This window comes from Cynocephalus volans, chromosome 7, assembly GCF_027409185.1.
Source record: "Cynocephalus volans isolate mCynVol1 chromosome 7, mCynVol1.pri, whole genome shotgun sequence".
Taxonomy (NCBI): Eukaryota; Metazoa; Chordata; class Mammalia; order Dermoptera; family Cynocephalidae; genus Cynocephalus; species Cynocephalus volans.
The window spans coordinates 155284528-155307843 of NC_084466.1; the positions used below are offsets into that span (position 1 = coordinate 155284528).

The window sequence follows — 23316 nt, forward strand, 5'->3', positions numbered from 1 at the left end:
TGATGGGAAGACTCGTGGCTCTCTCCAAAGGCATGAGCCCACAGGACCCCTCATGCTGGATACAGTAGAAGCCGAGAAGGCAGGGTGAGAGGACAAGGAGACAGAGTGGAATACGACCCCTTCCCTCCAGGACTCGGGCTCCAGCCGGGACACTGAAGGGGACGGGAGTGTGGCACTTGTGGGTAAGATCAGAGCACGGGGATGCAGCTGTTTTGATGCTCCAGCAGCAGCATGCTGAGGCGGGATGTCTTCCCATTGCAAATTGCAGTCGGTTAGTTCCTCCAGGCTGACAGCTGCACTCTGTCCCCATCGCCTTGGCTGTTTGGTAATCTGTGCCGTAGCACTGTGCAGAGCGTCAGGCGCTCACGGTGTCGCCTGCAGGCTTGCTCACCAGCTGGGACCACAGGCCACAAGCAAAAGGGAGAGGAGAGTCAAGAGCACTGCCCCAAAGCCCCATGCACCAGGGCTGAGCACGGCAGGGACACAGGGTGTGGGACAGCGCTGGCTTCACATTTGACTTGGAGTCATTCCAAAGAATAAACTCCACGGCTGAACTCATTTTTATGACCTGTTTTCCATGTTGCGCTTCATTCCCTGGTTAAAGAGCTGCTTCCTCTTTAGTCCCCCACTTTCTACTGGGATATTTATGCATTTCTGTCCCCTTATCTTTTTCCCTTCAAGCTTCAAATGCTGAAAGATGACTTGTTTGGTTTCTGCCCTCTCTTCTATTCCAGGAGACAGTCTTTCCTTGTCTGCCCCTCTGCGATCAAGCCTTTTTGAAGCAATGCAGGGGGCTCCTTCTCTGCTTTTTCTCTGCAAAACTAGAATCTGTTGGGCTCTAATTAATGTGTCCCCTAGGACGCTGGAGCTTCCCTCCACGTTCCAGGATCTTAATGTGTTTTTGGAGCATACCATATTTAACAAAATTTTTAATCCTTATTTTCTTTCTTAACACCTACCAGGCTGGTGCCACTATGGTTGCATTTTTTCCTTATTTCCAGTCTCAACTGATTCTTTTGTCAGGGAGCAGTTGATCGAATACAGCTTTTCCCCCTCCGGTCTGATTTCCTACTTGCAAGATCATAAAGTTGACTGCATAACTCCGGAATTTCTCTGTTGATGCACGGTCTGCTGCTTTTGTAACAACAGCACCAAGATCTGGGAAGTCAAAATTCTCAGGAGCACAATAGCGAAGAGTTCATCAGACCCACGCAGTGTTCCTGGTCACCGTTCCCACTCTGTCTTGGTGGTCGACACCAGACAATGCAGTACTTCCTCTTCTGACTTTTCCTGAAATCCCAGCCACAAGTATTTCACAGTATTCCTTTCTGCTGGATTATGGGTCTGTGCCAGGTACTGAGGAGGGAACCTTCTCCAGGTGCTGCAGACTCAGACACTGCAGTCTGGCCAGAGAGGTTGACCCCGCCACACTGGGGGAACCAGGGACCCTGACAGTTACCTGTGCCTTCTTGGGGGCTGAAAGTGCTAAGGCAGCATAAACAGGGTGACAGCAGGGCAGGCCTGGGAAGAAGGATGGAGAGTCGTGACCGAGTGGCACGGCCAAGCACTGAGGACAGATTTGTCCTATTTGGCTATTCCTCTGGGAATATTCTCTCTGGCTGTTCATCTAATTAGTTAATACCACTGGTTCATAAGTCGTTTTATTTACTGTCAAAAGGAGCTATTAGGAATACCTTGGAGATACCCCTTTTCTCTTTACCCATCAAGAATTTAGACCCCTAAGAAAATCACTTGAAAACTGTCAGATCACTCCTGGATGCCTTCATTTAGGGCTGGTCTCTGTTCTGATGATTTAAAACTTCTTCATAACCATTGTTGGAGGAGACCTATTTGTCCCCATGTGCCCCGGCTCTCTTCTGCACTTTTTCTGGCAAAAGCTCACTGCGTTTCTTTGGTGTGTTCACCCTCCCTCATCCCTACCTCTGGGGCTGGGTACAGTGTCCTCTCAGGCTGGCCCAGGGTGTGGGCACATAACCTGCTGAACCAGAGCATCATGCTCCCCATTGCCCACTGTGATTGCTTCAAGGATGGACTAATGACTCAGTTAGAGCTAATAAGACACATGCAGGGGACCTTTGCTGAGCTTGAGAGAGAGGTCCCCTTTCTTCTCACCTCTTGAGGGTGGAAGCCTGGTGCTGCCAGTATGCTCTTTGTCACCAAGAAAGATAAACTGTGTCTGTTATAGACTGAACGTTTATGTACCCCAGAATCCATATGTTGAAGCTCTAACCCCCAATGTGATGATGTTAGAAGGTGGGGGTCTTGGGAGGTGATGAGGTTAGATGAGGTCTTTAGGATGGAGTCCCCACACTGGGATTAGTGCCCTTATAAGAGACACCAGAGCTGCTCCTCTGTGTGTGCACAAAGAGGTCATGTGAGCATACAGCAAGACGGTGGCTGCCTACAAGCCAAGAGAAGAGGCCTCAAAGGGAGACCTGGCTAGTCAGCACTTTGATCTTGGACTTCCCAGTCCCTATAACCATGAGAAATAAATTTCTCTTGTTTAGGCCACCCAGTCCTTAGCATTTTGTTATGGCAGTCTGAGCTAAGCCAGTGTCTGAGAATGAAGCCAACACAGAAGGTAGAGGCTAGAGATGGAGAGAAAGTGGACCCTGATAACATTAGCTGGAACCCTGGACCCAGCCATGCCTGAAGTCATCCCTGGACTTTTTGGTAGCATCAGTTTACTTGCAAGTTATTTTGTTTTTCTTCAAGCCAGTTTGAATTAGCTTTTCTGTTCTTTGCACATGTTGACCTTAATGGTAACTTGAAGGCTAGAAATACCCAGCCTTCAGTGAATGGCCTTTGAACAAACAGGTCCACCATGCAGTCCCCAGAGAGGTGTGACAGTAAAGTGTGGATTTTTCCCTTTTCATGTGTATATGAGACACTGTTTACTCTCAAGCATATGAGACACCACACAGCAGCAGGTTGGCTGTCATTTCCAGGTGTATGTGGTCCTCTCCACTGTGGCCTTGCATGTCCCTGCCTGGCTCCTCAGGAGCAGTGCAGCTCTGCACGGCATCGACCCGGGGCTACCCATGCACACACCTCCCTGATTGGCCTAGTCCCACTGAGGTGGGCACAGGGCTGGGCTTTCCTATAGGTCTCTGCATCTATTTTCGAAACCAGCATCTCAGCTAGAGACTTCCTCTCCATTTTAAACCGAAGACACTGGGGCTCAGGGAGTGCTCAGGACATGGGCCTCAGCTCCTTGATGGTGAGCACTCGTCCCTTGTGCTCTACATTGTCATTTCCAAACACTCCCTCCTCCGTCACCTGCCCGCAAGTGCCCGCCATGCCTGCTGGGCCTATGCATGTACTAGAGACCCGCCTGGTGACAGATTTCCCCACCTCTTCCTCAGCAATGACTTCAGTAGCAGGAGCTTGGTCCTTTCATATATTCGTGCCCCACACTACTTTAGGGAAGTGAGCCTCAGACAAAGATCCCCAGCAAACGCCAGAGCCACCGGCCTCTGCAACACCCTTGACAACATTTCTCGACTCTCGCATGTCCGCGGTGGCCCCCTATGTCCAGTCCCACCGTTTCTCACCAGGATTTCTGCAAAGGCGCCTAGCTGAGCTCCTGCTTCTACATAGCTCTTATGGTTCATTTCCAGTCCAGCAGCTGGAGTGCCCCCGTGGAAATGTTGAGTCAGACCATCTTACCTCGGCTCAAAGCTCCGGTGCACCCATTATAGTCAGGGGAGAAGCCAAAGGACATCTGATCACCTTCCAGCCCCTTGGGATCCTGCCTTTCCACTTTCCCTCTCATCTTCTTCCACTCCCTCCTCCCCTCCACTGCAGCCACCCTGGTCACCTTGCAACCCAGGCATTTCCCTGCTTCAGCCGCTTTGCACATGCTGTTCCATCTGCCAGGAACGTGCGTGGTTCACTCCCCTCCACCTGAACCTCCCTGGCCACCTACTGACTTTCCTACTCCACCTCAGCTCTGTCTTTCTCCGTGGCTCTCAACATCATATACCTTACCCTCTGTTCCTTGTCTGCTCCCTCCACTAGGATGTCCCCAGGAAGAACACATTTTGTTCAGTGCTGTGTCCCTAGAACCTAGAATGGCGTGGGCACTGATGAAGTGCTCAAGGAGTGTTACTGAATGAACAAATAACTGGAGAGAAACAAATTCAAACAACAAGACTCCCCCCTCACTTCTCAGATTAGCAGGCATTTCAAAGTTCGATAGTGCTATACACGTGGGATGTCAAAAATGCTTTTTAGAAGCTGGCCGGTATGGGGATCTGAACCCTTGACCTTGGTGTGGAAACACCAAGCTCAACCAATGAGCTAACCCACCAGCCCCAAAGATGCTTTTTAAAAGGAAGGTGCGTATGCAGAATTGCATGTACCTGTTCACTCAAGGATTTGGGTCTGTATCTATTGACATGGAGCAACATATAGGGTCAGGTGACAGAAGAAAGCTGTAGAGTGAAGTGGATGAGTGACCCTGTTTTTATAAAAATGGACAAACAGCTGCCCCACCCCTGTGCGTTTGCCTGCACGGGAGTGAAGAGAAGCGTGGGAGGGGCGGCCCAGCTCGATGCCATCTTTACCCAGGTGGGACTGCAGCGGGGCGAGGGCGGAAGAACAGCTCTGTGTGCTGTTATACTCTGGGGGTCAACACTTCAAACAAATGAGACACACCAAGCGTTGGGGAAGATCTGAGGAAATGGAACTCCCGCTCCCTGCCTGTTGGAGTGGAAATTAGGGGAGCTACTCTGAAGAAGAGACAGGCAGGACCGAGCCGTTGTTGCACGTGTGCTTTGTGCGTGTGTGTTGCATGTGTGTGTCCTCCACGATCCCAGGCAGAACTCACAACGATGTCGCAGTGACGGCTGATGTACAGGATGCAATCTCGCTGTTTAACTTGAGCTGGTACATCCTTCCAGGGCCCTCTGTCTCTTCCCTCCCCCAGAGCCACACGCTGGTGCCATGGGCCAAAGCCACTCAGGACTTTAAGGAGACAAGCTGTTAGTTCACAAACTCAATAAATAAATCCAGTAAAAGGCTGAAGCAGCTGGAAATTTGTAAAGCAAAATGGTTTTCCTGGGGAGAACATAAGAGCCAACTGATGGCTTCTAATTGTGATTTAGAAGGAAGGGGCTGTGATTGAAGCCCAGGGTTGGCTTATCCAGCAAAGGAGGGTAATTGTTTCCTGCACTGTGGCCACAGCATAGCAGCCAAACCGCTACCAGCCCGTGCCTGTGCCAACTCACCTTGGTCACTGTTAAGTTAGTTCCTTTACTTCATTTCCTAATGAGAGGAGGCCCTTTTAAATTTTTATTAAGCCAGCAGCTTCAACGTTAATACCTAATGTCCTATCTTTTACACTGGGAATTATGAAGCATCAGAGCCATGGAAATGAACAATAATTTACAAATCACTTGGATGCTGAAACTCAGCCAGTTTAGTGACTCACAACCCACCAGGCCTGAGAATGGCATTGAGCAAGGCCCAGCAGAAGAGAAGCTTCGATCCTGGGTGAGCCGTGCTCTTGTGAGGAGCAGATGAGAGAGGTCCTTTCTCCCTCCTGCCTACGTGGAGGTGGGGTGAGGCTGTGAGTCTCCATCACCTACTCACAGTGCTTTAAACAGAAAGACAGAGGTGGTCTGCGGTCATCGTGCTGAAGACTAGAGCCACCAGGGTCATGGCCACTTACCTGAGACCAGAACAAGTGCTGACACTGACCATCGAACCAGGATATCCTTGCACGTGTCCGTGGTAGTAACAATGACCCTAGAGGGGAGTGGGGAGAAAGCCAGTTCAGTAATAATACCTTTTTGCCCACTCACGATAAACCAACCGCCTCTAATCCTTTCCACCTGTTTTGAGCTTTAGAGTTTCCTTTTGCATAAAATATTGCACTAAGCAGTATTATTAATTAAAGCTAAGCCCAAGTGACCCAGCCAGGATCTACGGCAGGAATATCTGATTTACTTAGAGAATATCAATAGGGTTTTTAAATGCATCCTAGTTCCACTCTCGTCTCTGACACCCTACAGGAAAGCCCTGATGCAGAATGTTTTACAAAATCCCGGAGCAGAACAAATCACATTGACATCGCCATTTCAGCCTCATGTAAATTGTCTTCTGTAATGAGATGAGGAACCATAGGAGGTGTTTAAGCACACTGTGAAATGTAATATAAAGAGGCCTAAGTCTACGGCTTATGAAACAGAAAAGCAGATGAGAGGAAGGGCTGGGTAAGGAAAGAAAGAAGGACCTCACTGGATTACCCAGTTGAGAGCTGAAAGCCTATCTCAGCAGGAAAGAGAAATAGGAAGGTCTTCGAAGTTGAACATGAAAATCCCTGCATGACATGCCTGCAATATTTTATTCTCTCTAATGATGTCACTGCTTGCAAAAAGAAAACACAGCACGACACCTCCTTAGTGAAGACAGGTATCTATCCAGAATCAAGGCTAATTCTATTGTTGAGCAAAGCTTATGCTGCACTCCCGCGTGCTTGGCAACCCTCATTTAGGTCATCTGAATGCCAGCAGTGCGCTGGATTGACTCTCGAGTTTGAGCCTGTCCCCACTGTGTCCGCCTCAGCAAATGGCGCCTTCACTCAGGACAACAGTAATTCACTTTTTCCAGGGCAGGGCGTGGCATCCAGTTGTTCTGTCCCACAAAGACAACCATGATGCTGCTAAGAAAAAGGACCAGATGGGATTGAAAGATGGGGGACATCAGATAACACCGTGAGAAAGGGGCTAAGATGACTTCTCTGCCACAAAATAGAGGACAAAATGCTGAGATCATCTAAAAGGCAAGCGAGGAGGGAGGGATGCAGGGACATTTGTTATTTTTGTTTCACATTTTCTTATTTTTTGATTTTAGAAGTTCCCTACGTGTTTAGGATGTTAATATTTTGCCTGTTATTATGTGAGAAACATCTTTTAACTTTGCTTATGAAATCTTTTGTTCAGAGTTTCTGATTTTTATAAATTCAAATTTAGCCATTTTTCTGTTTATGCATTTTGTGTATTCTTTAAGGTGGCTTTCTTCATAGTCAAAAATATGTCCTTTTTTCCCCCTATTTCTACGGACTCAACGATTAGCTCTTTAACATATCCGAAATTTATTTCTGTAGAAGTGGGAGGATGAAGTTCAGCCTTCCCTCAAACTGAGAGCCTGCTGTTCTCCACCAGCATTTCCCTTTCCTGCTGGCTGGATATGTCGCCTTGTCACACACCCCACCCCACAACGTGTTTGTAGCTCCAGTTCTGTCCTCGTCCATGGGGGCAAACCTCCATTTGTCCTTTCCTGTGCCAATACCACACTGTCAGTCTCTACTGTTCTATACCACATTTTGATACCAGATAGAGCAAGTTCTCTTTTTTAAATTGAGATTACATTTACACACTATAAACTTTATATTTTAAAAGCATACAATTGGGGAGTTTTAGGATCGTCAAAATTCTGGGCACCCGTCACTACTGCCTGATTCCAGAAGTTGTGGAAAGTGACTGTCACCCCCTCCTCCAGCCTCTGGCAACCACCAATGCACTGTCTGTCTCTATGGACATGACTGCTCTGCTCATTTCATACGCATGGGATCATATGGTGAGTGACATTTTGTATCTGGCTTCTTTTATTCAGCATCATATTTTCAAGGTTCATTTGTGTTGTAGCCTGCATCAGGGCTTCGTTCCTCTTTATGGCTGAGTAATATTCCATTGTATGGATAGACCATATATTGCTTCTCTGTTCATCAGTCGATGGGTCTATGGGTTGTTTCCAGTTTTTGGCTATGAGTCATGCTGCTATGAACAACTGTGTACAAATGTTTGTGTGACCATGTGTTTTCAGTTCTCTTTGATATGCACATGAGTAGGCACAGGGGTAATACATACAGGGAAGACTTGCTGGATCATGTGGCAGCCCTGTGTCTGAGTGCCACCACGCTGCTTTCCCAAACAGCTGAACCGTTTTACATCCCCACGAGCACTGGCAAAGGTTCTAACTTCTCTATATCCCACAACACTTGCGACTGTTCATCCTTTCAATGACAGCCACCCTAGAGGGTGCGAAGTGGTGCCTCAGTGGGCTTTTGATTTTCATTTCCTAGTGACTAATGACGTTGAGCATCTTTTCATGTGCTTATTGGCCATTTGTCCATCTTTATCGAAGAAATATCTATTCAGATCCTTTGCCTATTTTTATTTATTTACTTTTAGAATGACTTTATTCGGAGTAATAAACAAAAACGTGAAACGACGAAACATAATTGTCTGTACCAAATGAGACCCCTTCTCCAGGAAGACGCTTTAAAGATCCCCCATACAGGACATGATTTGATTGACAGAGCACTGTCGCATGTGGACAATGAGTGTCTCAGGCCTTTTATTAAAACAAAGCATATTTGTTCCTTGGGGGATTTTCCCCAACTTTCCAACATTTGTTTACAAACCCCTCATATACTAAAGACAATAGCATGGACCTAACAACACTAAGCTGTCCCGTGAAAGCATTTCAATGCCTATGAAAATCAAGTAAGAGTGTTCATGCAACTTCAAGTGGAATGCATGTGTCACCATGATCAAGATAGTGAACACGTCCATCACCCCTAGAAGGTTCCTCTTGCTCCTTTGGAATCCCTGCACCACAACACAGTTCATTTCTAGGATTTTGTATAAATGAAATTATCTAGTATGTCTGCTTTGCCTGTTTTTAAATTGTGTTATTGTCTTTTTATTGTTTGGTTGGAAGTGTTTTTACATATCCTGGATACTAGACTCTTATCAGAGACATGATTTTCTCCCATTTTATGGGTTGCCTTTTCAATTTCTTGATTATGTCTTTTGAAGGACAAAGTTTTTCATTTTGATGAGGTCTAATTTACGTATTTTTTCTTGGTTGCTTATGCTTTTGGTGCCATACCTAAGAAGACATTACCTAACCCAAGGGTATGAAGATTCACACTTATGTTTTCTTTTAAGATTTCTATAGATTTAGCTCTTACATTTAGATCTTTAATCCATTTTGAATTAATTTTTGTATATGGCTGGAAGTAAGAGTCCAGCTTCATTCACCTCAGCACCATTTGTTGAAAAGACTATTCTTCCCCCATTTAATTGTCTCGGAAACCTTGTCAAGAGCAAGTTTTCTTTTAGTATTGTTGTTTTTTCAAAAGTTTCTAGGCTATTACTGCCTACCTTTGTTTCTGGAAGAATTTTAGAATCAAATTTGAAGCTCCATAATAATCCATCAAGATTTCAGATTGGACTACTTTGAATGTATAGGTCAATTTAGGGAGAACTTGAATTTCCACAATAAAGAGTTTTGTTCATGACATGGTAGGTCTCTCCTTTCAATAAGATCAATTTTATGTCCTTCAGTCTAGTTTGGGAAGTTTTTGTTAAGCTTATGCCTAGGGACTGTATAGGTTTGCTGATATCAGGAATATGATCTTCTTTTCTATTACGTCTTACATATGAGAATTTTTTTAATGTAAAGGAAAGCTTTTGGTTTTGTGAGTTGATCGTGTATCAGATACGCTTGCTGGACCATCTTATCAGTTTAATAGTTTGTAGCATATCTCAGATTTTCTATGTTGTTGATCATATCAATTGCAAACAATGAAAATCTTGTGGGATCCTTTCTGGACCCTTCATACAACATGAGGAGAGGGATGGCTAGGTGTCCAGGGGCTGAGGCAGGAGAGGGAATTGCCTATAGAGGCAAAGCAGGTATAGCGGGGAGGGGGTGTTCTGGGGCGGGGCTTAGGTCTGCCAGGCTGGAAGATTCAGGTGCAGGAGCGTGGCACTCACACTGCCCTGCTCCTCCCTGCGTGAGACTGTCCTCTGCAATAAGCATGTGGCTTAGGAAAGGACGCACAGGGGCTATTGGGGAATTACATCAGGCTTCCACCCAGGCCATCAGTGAGGACAGGACTTTGCTGCCAGCTTGCTTCCTTAGCTTTTGTGTGAAATAAATTTTGGATGACTTCATGGTCCCCTCTTACCAAGTAACTCTTAGTTGGGGACTTAGGGGAGACATGATTATAATCCTGACCATGAGGGAATTATGTAACCAGACTGCAATGCCCCAGGGCATCAGAGAGATCCTGGTCCCCTCCTGGGCCCTGTGGCACAGGGTGCGGGGAGTTGAGGCATGTCAGAGCTGAAGCCAATTCAGAAAGTAAAAGGACAGCAGCTGCTGTCACAGTATAGGCTGCCGGGGGGTTACCAGAATCACTGGGATTTGGCTGTACAGATCTTTGGGGCCCCATGTATTATAGAATTTCCCCCATTCTAGGGAAATGTGAAATGTTGCTATAGGCAGCTAAATACTGGTTAAAAAATTAAATATCAGATAGTGACAATGATCTTAATTACTGACCTCTGAAATTTCAAACTGATTCATCCTCATTCTCAATTTAGTTTTAATAGGTTATTTATCAAATGTACTTTCAAATTAAGCACCCAGAAATATAAGCTCATTAAAGCATGAGCTGAGGACAAATTAGTATCAAATTAATTTCTAGTTCAACAAGTCAGTTGAAGTATTGCTTATAAAAGAGGAGGGGGTGGGCTTTAGCTCTCATAAACTCTTCCTTAAAGTGAATAATCCCACGTCTCCCAGTCATAGGAGAGCTAACACTCTCGGTTTCCCTTCAGATACTAACAAGCCCCACAATCACTCCTGATGGTGATTAACTTCTGAGATTACTAGGTATAATTACTAGAACCTTAAATTCCAGATTCTCCAGGCCAGCTACAATCTTGTGAAATTTTATTTTTTTCACTATGATTCTGTAAATGTTTAAACAGACGTGATTTAGTTTTTATAACGCAATAAGTCATCTTCTAGATTATTTCACAACTCAGAAAGACATAGTGGTCACACAACGCGTCCCATGGTTGGTTGGGAAATTTGTCATGGGGAGGGGAGGAGATGCGCTCTCTGACCCTTCTGGGGGGTTTGACCCTCTTAGGTGGTGGCAGAGGTGAGACAGCGGTGCAGGCAGCACCACCATCAGTGGCCAGCCTGTGCCCACCCAGGATGGTCTACAGGTGGGTGTGTGCCCCGCATCTGCAGGTGGGTGCCTCCACACACTGATGCTAAGAGGCAGGAACCAATCGGGACTTGTGGATTCATAATTACTTGGCCCACTGGGTCTGAATGTGCCACCCCAGTGAGACACAGCAGTCAGCCATCATGCTGAAGAAGGTCCCGTGCCCCGCAGCCCCCTGGACCCACTGATCAAAATGACCCTTGCCAGATGGTCGTGCCACAACCCTCTGCACAGACGTTCCCAAACTGTGTCCCCTTTCCTCTTTCTGCTTGCCTCAAGGGTGTCAGACTGTATAGTCTCTTTCTTTTTCTCATGCTCATGTCTCTATAGACGTCCCTGAACAAGATATTGTCCTACGAGGAGAGTCTTCTCTGCCTGGTTCTGCTGATCCAATGCATTCTATTTCTACCAACAAAACATAACATAGAGAAGAGCCCCAAACATGCATAACCACAAAATTATATCTTTTCCTTTTCAAAACCTCTAACCATGTATTTTATATACTTATTCCTTAACCTAATACATTTCCCCACTCCAGTAAAATAAATTTTCCTTCTGTTTAATACTATCAATCAAATATAATGGTGGGTAAGAGGAAGACAGAGTCAGAACTCTTGAACTTGAAAACTGGTAACCCTCAACTCCATGCCATGTGGGAAGTAAAATCAAACTTCTGTTACCCAACTCTCAGTGGACTAGAAAGGAATTTTATGTGCTAAGTGGTAACAAAAATGGCCTGACCTTGCGATTAAAAAGAACTGCTAGCAGACAAAGTCTGTTAGAGAGCGTGCTGAGCGAAAATTATTTGCAATGCTTTTTTTCTCGGGAAACTTGTAGGGCCTCCCCCAGCCCTTACCATATGCAACACGCCAAACTTCTTGATTTACTGCTTGAATCACAAAATGTTCTAGCCAGAAGGAAGCTTTGGGCCTCTCTAAAGCTGACCTTTCTCTCTTAGCCAGCCCCTTCCCTGAACAGATGTAGAAACTGAGGCCCTGCTGGGTAAATAACTGTCAGAGGTCACAGAGATGGTTAATGGCAGAGCAGAACTAAAATCCAGGCCTCCCGAATCTGGGCCAGACAGCTTCCCTCCATATCTTGTTGATAGGAACATGTGTCCTCGCGAGTTTCTCTCTCAGAAAGAAAAGCTTGGGCTTTATCACCTAAAATCCAAACTTGGACGCAATGCTTCTCTTCGGTACAGAACACCCTCATTATGATGTTACTCATAGGATCATAGGAAACTGAAGTCATTTCCAAACTCAGAGAGAAGTCTGCAGATAGGAGGGGCATGAGGGTGTGTGTGTATTGGGGGTGTGGTGTGTGCGCACAGGTGTGCACGGGTGTGCATGTGTGTGTATGGGTGCTGACCTGCATTTCAGCATGACTGTGGTCAGGGCTTTGTCCCCCTGTACAGAACATCAAGCCCTGACGTACCTCACATTTGCTTGAGACTGAAACAAGGTGAGAATGCACTCGAGCAAAGGAAAAGGTGACTTTGCAGCCATGTGTATTTGTGTAACTGGACTACATCATGCTTAGCCCTGAGAGTGTGCAGGACAGGACCGTTAAGAAGTCAGTCACCACACCCTTCCTCCCAGGGCTATCTCTGCTCCCACAGCTCTAACAAGAACCATGTCTGGTTAAAAGACTGTAAAGAACTAACCTCAGGGGCCACTCAAATTATTTTGCTGTGCTGAAATTCTGCACTGGAGAACACATGCTTAAGAAATCTTGTTCAAATTCTTTGGAACCTCCCCACAAACTGGGCCTGGAAACAGTAAGTCTGCAAGTGCGAGACCACAAGGTCAACCTGGAGTTGGAAGTCTTGGGGTTGAGACTTGTAGTCCCAATTTTTAATCTGTAAAATGGGATAGACCCTTAATTGCCCAGGGCTTTATGGATCAAATACACATGACATGGGGAAGCACTTTGTAAAATGTAAGGCGTTGTTACAAATCTGGAATAGGAAAATAAATATTTCAAACCCATTATGCGGTAAGCTCTATATTCCACCTATTTCCCTCGGCACTGAATCCTGGCTCCATGTATTTTTGTTGAATGAGTGAAAATGTGTGTGAGAGAACCTGACCCATAGGGAGAAGGGAGTGTTACTTGCTTACTCTCTCACTCAAATCTTCTTGGACATTGTGTGGGATTTGGTGTAGATCCCTGAAAATCCACAGGAGGGGGCGGTGGGACAGGGGTCAGAAGACCTAAGGGGCCAGCTGCTGCTTAATGGAGACCCACGAGCCTGAAGATGCCAGTTATAGCACATGTGTCTTCTCGGCAGCCCTTCGTCACCGATTCTTATGATCCACGAGGGACTTCAGAAGGAACAGGCAGCACGCATGGCAAAGGACTGCAGTGAGTCGATCGTCAGCACCGAGCAGTGGCCCCGGCGGGCTCACTCTCCTAAATCCCTGACTGTACGCCAGCTGCGGCGTCTGCCTGCTGCTATTCCATGTCTCGTGGCTGGTTAAGTGTTCGGGCTGGGATTTGGACCTGGGCAGCCTGGCTCCGTGGCTTGGGATCCGAACCTCCACATATGCTGCCGCCAGACAGAGGCTGCCTCAGAGACTTCCCTTTCTGGCAACTTCCGAGAAGGAAAGTCACCAGAACCCAGAGTCCTCTGGAAATGTGGGTTTGGCTCTTCCACTGTTTGGCTCCTAAAGCATCCCCATCCCGGGCACTTCATGTCACCTGCTGTTAGACTGCATGTCCCCTGAGATCAGGGGCCATGTCCTCTCCCCTTCTGAAGCACTGCCACAGGGTGTGAGACCCCTGGATCAGAGTTCACTTGGGCCTTGGAATGGCACAGTTAGCAAATTTCCAGAGGGTGGTTCTGGCCTCTCCTCATATTCTTAAAACTTCAGTTCAGCCGAATGTCCTCTGCTCTCCCCTCAAAGCAGTTTCCAGGTGTCCCCCTTTGTGAGTGACCCCAGTCTTTTCCCTAATCCACCTCACTACAGTTTTATGGATTATTTTCAATCCAACAAACACCATGGCCAGAAGCTTATATCAGAGACACCGTGTTTTGTTCCAAGCAAATCGGAGGAGTGTCTCAGGGGTGAGGAGCTCAGATTCTAGAGTCGGACCAGCCGGGTTTGAATCCTTAACAGTTGTAGGCATGGCTTAGTTACCTAAACCCTCTATGTCTCAGTTTTCTCATCTGGGTATAAAAACAGCAAAAATTGATTTGTTGTGAGGATCCAACAGAAAAAATATGACAGGGGCTGTGCACAGTGCCTTGTGTGGTGCTGGTGCTTTCTCAAGCTGCCATCACACTGGGCACTCAGCAGACACATGTTGGGTGAGGGTGTGAATGAATGAATATGTGGATGAATGCACACATGAGAAGGTAGGGTGTGCCACCACTGAGGAATGCGGGTGCCCGCCTAGGAAGTCTGGCCTTGATGGAGGCGGCATGAGGGGGAGTTGCTGATGATTTGGGAGGCTCGAGATACAAATGCAATAGGGAACGACAGAAAGACTCTTAAAAGGATTGTTCAGGCAGGAGGGGGATCTGGATCAAAGCTAGATGAGACTGGATGTGGGGAGACAAAGTCAGGTGGCTAAAACATCTTCTGGTTGAGAAGTAAGGACTTGAGCTGGTGCAGCCAAGTGATAGTGGATGTAGAGAGGGGCAAGAGGGCTGTGGAGGGGGAAGTCACATAGGACATGGGTGAAGACCTGAGGGGCAGAAGGAGTTCATGTCCTCAGGGATGGAATGGAGCTGCCATTTGAGAGAGAGGTGGGAAGGAGGAACTGGTGAATTAGGTATGTGTGCAGTACCATGAAGGCGGGAAATTCAATCCATTTAAAATAATTTGTTAAGAATATGATAATGGGCCTTGCTCACACCTGGTACACTTACAAGATGTGTGATCTGTGACCTCCAGAATCATCTTTCCATCCTTTGCAGATGCTGTCTAAGTCTAATGGAGTGTGGTGGACCCCCTAACATCCATTTGCCCAAAATGCTTAGTTAAAGCCAATTGTAGAAGACCCGGCTCCTTTTTAACATGAAACAGTTGTGGAATATACTATAAAGCATATGTACTTCATAGGGCCTGGTTTTCCAAAGTCTTGCAGTTTCAAATATTGACCTTGCAGAGGACTGGAAATTTTCCTCAGGCTATAAGTCTCTGGTGTAAGATAAAGATTTGTGGCACAGCAGATTGCTGGCTCAAGGACAGACTAGTTACTGACTGTTATGTAAAGATACTGAGAAATTGATGTAAGAAGGAATGTTTGCTAAGATCTAGCTTTTGTTAATGGATCACTTACTTGCCTTACTGGAATGTCATCTGGCTTGTTTCACTGAAAGTTACCAGACTATATTGTTAAACTATAACCCCACCTATGTCTCTTCCTGTAACTTCTTGGTCTGGAAAATAAATGCAGAAAGAGAACCCCAATTCGAGGTTAATTTCCCAAGGAAGGGTTGCCTCTCACTGGAGCGTTCCCAGGGAAGTTAACCACTTCGGGGTCTCTCACTGCTCAGAAGAGATGGGCTTAGAGTAATCCTTTGCATCTCTGTCACCCAGGGGAAGTGGGGTGACAAATCCGTGGGGGGCGAAGCAATGCAAAGCAATAAACAGTTGCCATGGAAATGGATGGGATGGCACCCAACAATGCTTTTGACCAAAATACTGAATTCCATACCCCTGACAGTCCAGCTTCAGTTACCATTGACTGGATGTCTATCATAGCAAATGCTTTCACTATTTTTTTCTGATGAGAAACACATACAACAAACGGGACCCCTGTGGGCAGTGCTCCTGTGTGTGGGTCAGACGTTCTCTTCCTCCCCATCACATGCACTTGGCCTCTGCTGCCCCCTCCTCCACCTGGACCACAGGCTCTTCCACAGGCCGACCGCCTGACCCCGCCCAAGCCCCGCTCTTGCTCCCTCTGACCACTTCTTCATGCTACAGCCAGTGGGGTCTTTTCAATGCCCAAATGTGGTCAAGACACTCCCTTGGTTGAGATCTTTTTATGGCTTCCCAATGTTTCTTTGTCATGACCAAGTTTATCACCATGATCTCCAAGTTCTGTGCACTCTGACCTCTGCCAACTTCTAAACACTTCCCCACTCACAAGTAAAACAGCACCGGCCTGGAATGTCTCTCCCACTGCTGTCCCTGGTTCATGCCTCCTCAACATCCAGATCTCAGTTCATGGTCATTCCTCCAGGAAGCCTTCCATGATCCCTCTGACCAGGGATCGGCCTTTCCTTCTGTCAGTGCAGATTTTAGTTACATTTGTGATCAGTGCAGATTTTAGTTACATTTGTGATTACCGGAATAAGGTCAGTCTCCTCCTTCCAGCTCCACGTGGGCCCCTTATCTATTTTCAATCCCTGTTGTATTCTCAGTGGCAGTCACAGTGCCTGGCACAGGTGCTCAGTTAACATGCATGCGACAGACGAACGCATTTCCACCAAAGCACTGACAAGATTTAGGAGCATTTCTGGAGTGCTGTGCCAGCCCCTCTCAGAGTTTCCTTTGGGGATGTGAATAGCATAAACGTTATGCATATTGTCTCCCACAGGCTTTATTAAAAGTGACAATATAAAACATAATCTTCCCTTAGATGTGGCCAGAAAAGGATAAAGCCACACATATTTCATCCTGTCAGGACAATTGAGAAAAAAGACAAGCAATCAATTTAAAAATTACAATCAGCCACTCCTCTGAGTCAACTAGCTTACACTGATTGCTAAGGGGAAGGGCGGAAGAAAAAGCACTATAGCCAAAAAGTGGTTCTTATTTTATACAATCTTACATCTAGGAAAGTTCACTGTGGGCTGACTTTAGAGGATGAGGACATGAGTCAGCAAATTTCCTCTTGTTTCCCAGCCTGATTCAATAAAAACAAAACCCCCAAAGCTGCATCTGCCTCCTCACCACGAAAAACAATACAAGGCCTTGGACTCTCCTGCTAGGAGGAGGAGCTGTTCAGGGCTGTGGGTTTATGTATGCGCAAGACCGTGCAGGCCTTATCTTTACGGGGAGATGGCTGAGATAGCTGAGACAGCTTAGAAGGGCACTGGAGGCAAAAGGAGAGGGTAGCTCCTGGACAAAAGAAGTCAGTATTTTTCTAACTATTTAAAGCAATATGCGCTTGTTGTTTCTGGAGCTTTGGTGGTGACAATCACTCTATCCTCCAGTTGCTTCACCTACCGAAGGTAGATTCAAAGAGTCAGATAAAGACCAAAAAAGGGGCTTCTGGAACGTTACGTGGAGGATGCCAGCATAGGCCTGGGCAGGAGTGAGGCTGCCTACAATTTCTAATTTCACCCTCCCCCCACCCTTTCTCCCTGTTGCCAGCCAAAGCCTTGGGACCGGCCCTGGGGAAGGTGAGGCTGCAGAACACTGTTGCTTGGAGACTCCCTGGAGAAAAGGGTGGGCAGGTCTCACTCAGACAGCAAGCCTAGCCTCGCTGCCTTTCCAAGGCAGGGGCTCCAGCCCTGCCCCCATTAGCAGAAACCAGGGGTTGTCAGGGCCTGTCTCCTCCTGCTCGTCACCCTGAGAAGATACTTCCATGGGGCAGAATGAGGGAAAGGGGAAGGTACAGATGCGACGTTCCCTCTTCCATCCGGTCACCTCATGGAAACACGAGGAGGAGCATGCAAACCCTGCCCTGCACACACACCAATCATAGAAAACAGAAAAAGTACAGAGTCTCGCACCATGTGGAGACAACTACTATGAATGCTCTGGAATCCTTCCATCCAGGCTATTTTCTAAGACACCGAGATTTGCAGCCTTTAGCTCTCACAGTCCAAGTCCAAAACAGAGCTGGCAGCTGTTGGACCCTGATTTATCTTCTGCTCTATGTCTTCTTTTCTCTTATCGCATTTTCCCTCCCAAAGGAGAAAAAAGGGGGAAAATGCCTAAGAAAAAGAAAATGAGTAAAGGAGGTTAAAACAGAAAACCTGAAACTATTAAAATAACTTTGGAAGCATATGTTACATGTCCTAGTTATGTCCATTTTAGAAAGTACGGTTCACCGTCACAGAGAGTGGACATTTGCAGGACTCAGGCCTACTGTCATGGTATTTCTAGGATCTTTCTTTTCTGTTTTGTTTTTTGAATAACAATTTATACCATGGAGGTTACCTTAGTGCTAAATCCGAAAACATATTTTAAAGAGATCTTGGGGGGAAAAGAGAGACAGAAAGTCAAGTGTGAACTTACAGCACCAAGTACCACTTATCTGTGAGTGGATCTTCACATCTTTCTTTCTGGCCTCCATCTTTCTCCTGCACTCCAGATTCATGTATATTCAGCTGCCCACTGACCACCTGTACTGGGCTGTCCTGCTATGAACTCAACACAGAAAAACCAGGATTCATTGTCCTCTCTGCCTTCCAACCAACAACTGCTTCTTAATGGTATCAACAGACTGCCCATGCGATGGCCCACACAGAAGGGGAAGCAATATTGGTGACACCTCCTTCGGTCTCCATCACAGATCTTGCCTCCTTTGACTCCTCAGGCACTCCCAACTCTGGCCAATCCCTGTCCATTCTAAGACCTGCTTGTGCAGGTGAAACCTTCAACAACTACAGTGGGCCCCATAGCAAAACTTCTTGTCTTGTGTCTACCAATATTCCTACCAGTCTTGCTTCCATCTGCCATTAGAGACCCTTTTTAAAGCACAGAAATGAATGTGCCATTCCACTACTTAATACCTTTCTGTGGCTCCCAATTTTCAGTAATAAAGTCCAAACCCCTTAGTATTGAAGGGGTTAATGCTGATCTTGGTCGTCTTCTCTACCCATTTTTAAAGACCCACATCAATATCACTTCTTTAGTGAAATGGCTTCCAAAGAGTTAAAGCTAGCCTCAGCCTCCACAGTGGTATTTTGCACACACTTCTTTTTGTAGCACTTATTGTAAAACGTAGTTATTTTTATGTTTTTTAAATGCCCTGCCTGGTCAGTAGAACTTATATGCTGAGAAATATATTTTATTCAGCCTGTATCCCCATAGCCCAACAGTGTCTGCACACAGAAGGTGCTTAATAAATATTTGCTGAGTGAAGGAATAAATGGAGAAACTCTGGAAGGCATCACTTAAGACACCGCAAGGGCTGGATGAATCGTTTTTGAAAATCCAGTATATGCAAGATGCTGTGTGAGACTCTATGGGGGCGGGGGATACAAGAAACACTCCCCACCCACAAGGGCTATTATAATCTACATAAGAAACAGTATAGATTACAATAGAAGAAATAAGGTCAATTAGGATAATTCTTTTCATTTGAAGATTAATGTATTGTACTACGTTATTAGATATACTAATGTTGAACCATTCTTGCATTCCTCAGATGAGAATAATTTGGTCGTAATGTATCTTTAAGATATGTGGTCAATAGGGTTTGTAAAAACTTTACTTAAGATTTACTATATTCATAATTGAAACTAGTCTGTAAGATTCGTTTTGTGCATGCTTTTTTTCTGCTTTTGATAGTTGCCTCCTCTCTCCTTTTTTTAAAAAATTATTCTTTTATTGTCAGGAACCATTTGTTCCTTGCGGGTTCGGTAACGTTCACCTGGTAAAATCATTTGAGTCTGATGTTATTTTTGTGGGTAGATTTAAAAATACTATTATTGATTTAATTTATTTATACAGTTATATTTAAATTTTTCTTTTTCACCTTGAACCAGTATGAAGAATTTACATTTTAAAGAAAATGATTTGTATTGTTCATAACATTCTTATGATTTTGAAAATCTCTGTATAACAATAGTTACATCCCTCTTTGCATTCCTAATATTGTTTGCTTGGGAATTTGTCTTTTTCTTGGTTAATTTCGTAAATCTTTTGTCAATTTTATTAATATTTTTCAAAGTATCAGCTTTTGCTTTAATTGATTCTTTCTTTTGATTTTTTTGTCTTCCTTTCCATTAATTTCTGCTCATTTTTAAAATCTTCATTTCATTTTTTTTTTTTTTTTTTAAGATGACCGGTAAGGTGATCTTAACCCTTGACTTGGTGTTATTAGCACCACACTCTACCAAGTGAGCCATGGACAGTTCCCAAAATCTTCATTTCTTTTTCTTTTTCTTTTTTTTTTGTCTTTTTAGTGACCAGCACTCAGCCAGTGAGTGCACCGGCCATTCCTATATAGGATCTGAACCCGCAGCGGGAGCGTCACTGCGCTCCCAGCGCTGCACTCTCCCAAGTGTGCCACGGGCTCGGCCCAAAATCTTCATTTCTAAGGAGGTGTATTTATATCTCCCACTCTGGTTGTGGACATGCCCAGACATTTTCAGTGCCTTGCCTTGTAAATCAAGCTCTATCACCCTATCACCTTTATATCTAGAGAATTTTCTCTCAAATAAAAATTGCTGTTTATGCTATGTCAGTCTTAGAGCCTTTTTTAGTAGACTTAGTAAGAAGCAAAAAAAGCTTTAGCCCATAATGCTTAATTTTTAATGGATTTTTTTGGATTTTAAGAAATCCTGTAAGAGTTGTGCTAAAGCTTAGTTCTAGATATATGTATAGTTAGATTTAAAAGTTACATCTATCTGGATTCTTTCGATTACTGCTTTATATATTTACAGACTATTTTGCTGGTATGTAGTTTTATAGTTCTTTACCATCCTTTTGAATTGTTTCTTTTACCACTAGATAATAACCCCTTTAGTCCTAATAATTCCTTTTTTGCCTTATGGTCTAGCTTGTTTAATGTCAATACTACTACAGCAGCTTTCTTTGGATTAAGATTTGTCTTTTCCGTTCCTTTCCTAACTCTTTTGTGTTTTGGGTGTGAATCTTGTAAAAATTATGTAGCTGGATTTTATTTTAAATTCTAAGCAGTCTGTTTTCATTTTAACAAATACATTCAATCTATTTATATATAACGGGATCAACATGCTGACATTTTATCTTCTTACTTTGTGTTTTATATTTATTCTGCTTCTATTTTGATCCTTTTTCTGCCCTGTACTAGGTTGATATACTATTTTTATTTACCCTCTAATATTTGAAATTGTACATTCTGTTTTTCTCTTCTTTAAATGGTTATCCTTAAAATTGTAGGATACATACTTTACTTATCAAAATCTAAAGTTAATCAGTATGTCTACCATTCTTTAGTACAATACAAATTCTTAAACTGCTTTAAATCTATTCACCTACCTTGTTTTAAACCACCCAAATTTAGTCACTATGGTTATAATTATTATTTGACACAGTTTATTTAGATTTGTTCACGTGCATTATCTTGTTTCCTAGGGCCTCTGACATCCTGCCCTCACCTCTTCCATTCAATTTCCTTCCTACTGAGATATTCTTGTTAGGATCTGAGAGTAATAAATTCTCTTTGTATGAAAACATCTCTATTTTACTCTTATTTTTTAATAAAATACTATGAGTACAGAATTGAGGTGGACAATAATTTTCCCTTAGCTCTCTGCAGTTTTCATTCCACAGTTGCTAGCGAGAAGTCTGCTGTTGGTTTAATTCTCATTACTTTCTACCAGCCTCTCTTTTGTCTCAGGTGGTTTTAAGACTTCATCTACGGTGTTTGGCGGTTTTGTTATAAGCCATCCTGGTGTGTGTTTATTTTTGTTTTTCCTGCTTGGGACTTGGCAGATTTTCTTCATGTTTTTCTTTAATTCAGGGATATTTTCATCACATTCTGTTTAAACATTGCTTTTTCCATGTGCATGCGTGCGTGTGTGTGTGATGCACTTTCATTGTGGACTTTCTATTAGACCTATTCTGTTCTCTTTAAATTTAAAAAAAAATTTTTCTATTGTCCCTTATTCTCAGAGGTACTAATTCTCCTGTTTCTCCTGTTTCCTGATGCTTGCTTACAGTGGCTTTTTGTTTTTGTTTTTGTTTTTGTTTGACTGGTAAGGGGATTGCAGCCCTTGACTTGGTGTCGTCCGCACCACGCTCAGCCAGTGAGCGCACCGGCCATCCCTATATAGGATCCGAACCCGCAGCCCTGGTGCTACCAGCACCGCACTCTCCCGAGTGAGCCACGGGTCCGGCCCTCCAGTGGCTTTTTTCATTGTGTGGTTTGTAATTTTGATTTTGGGCTCATCTTAATATTTTCATTATTACTTTTTTTTACATGGGCATGTCATAATTTGGGCTGTAGAAATATCCCTATAGAATAATTTTGGAGCAGCTTCAGCCTGGGCCCATGGGGATTTCACTGATTAGCAACCCGTTTTGAGGTCAATGTCTTGACTAGGAATTCCATTGCTGGTATTCCTATGCTGGTATTAAAAATATGGACACAGGCCCAGATCACTCCCCGCACACACACACACACACACGAGGCTGGCTGGGGTTTCAATTTCTCTCTGTTTTATAAAATCTTTTTTCAGTCCAGGACATCTGGCAGACAATTCTCTTTCTTGCCCCTTCTCTGGACCAGAAGAGTTCTTTTTGTCTCTTTTGCACAGAGAAAGCAGCTCTCCCGGGGATCCAGCTTTTGGGGGATTCTCAGTTGCAGGCGCCCACCTCTCTTGTTCAAACCCAAGGACCTGGCAGGCCCTCTCTCGGGGTCCTGAATAGTCCTTCGGGGTCTTAACGGCCCCAACTCACTAGTCAATGCTCTGGGCTAACATCCCATCTTTGTTTCTGCCTCCTGAGGATTTCTCTGACTCTTTCTTAAGTTTGACCAGGTATTGATACAAATTCTCATATGCTTATATTTTATCCAGGATTTCTCTATGTTTTTTGGGGGGCTGGAGGAACTGTAGCAGCTCATTCCACAGTGTTCCTGGGAGACTGAAGGTATTAGTTTGTAAGTGCCAAGTGCCAAACTTGTGATTAGAAAAAGTGTTGGCATAATGCAGAATAAAAAAAAAAATCACTGCAGACAATAGAACAGCTACTTGGAAATTGTTCTATGATAAATGAAAAGCTTGCCTCTGAAGTCATTCATTTTAAAGCAATATCCATGGCTCATTAAAACAAGTGACTTCCCGGTCCTCAGAGGGCAGCGTCCCCTGGGGCCTAAGGAGAGAATATGGGCATGTGACTCTGCTCAGAACAAAACAGCTACAAAGGCTAAGTACAGATTCGACAGCACAGTATTATGGTGATACAAATGTGCAGGAATTACCGTGTAATTTCGAGTGAGGGAGACATCGGTACCGTCTTGCAGATAGTGGGTTTCTGTGAAACCGCTGGCAATGAGACCTCTGTGGAAAAATAAAAACATAAGGATGAGCACAGAATTGCTTTGATACAGTGTTTTATGAATGTCTAGGTCACAGG

At 44.6% G+C, this 23316-nt stretch overlaps 1 protein-coding gene across 1 annotated transcript in view; it reads right to left on the reverse strand.

Moving 5' to 3' along the window:
• The window catches only part of ADAM12 (ADAM metallopeptidase domain 12), a 292198-nt gene that overhangs the window by 105142 nt on the left and 163740 nt on the right, over positions 1-23316 (reverse strand). The window contains exons 4-5 of the mRNA XM_063101619.1: positions 23162-23240; positions 5696-5772 (exon numbers count right to left, since the gene is read on the reverse strand). Coding sequence (XP_062957689.1) covers positions 5696-5772; positions 23162-23240 — 156 coding nt within the window. The remainder of the gene's footprint in view (positions 1-5695; positions 5773-23161; positions 23241-23316) is intronic.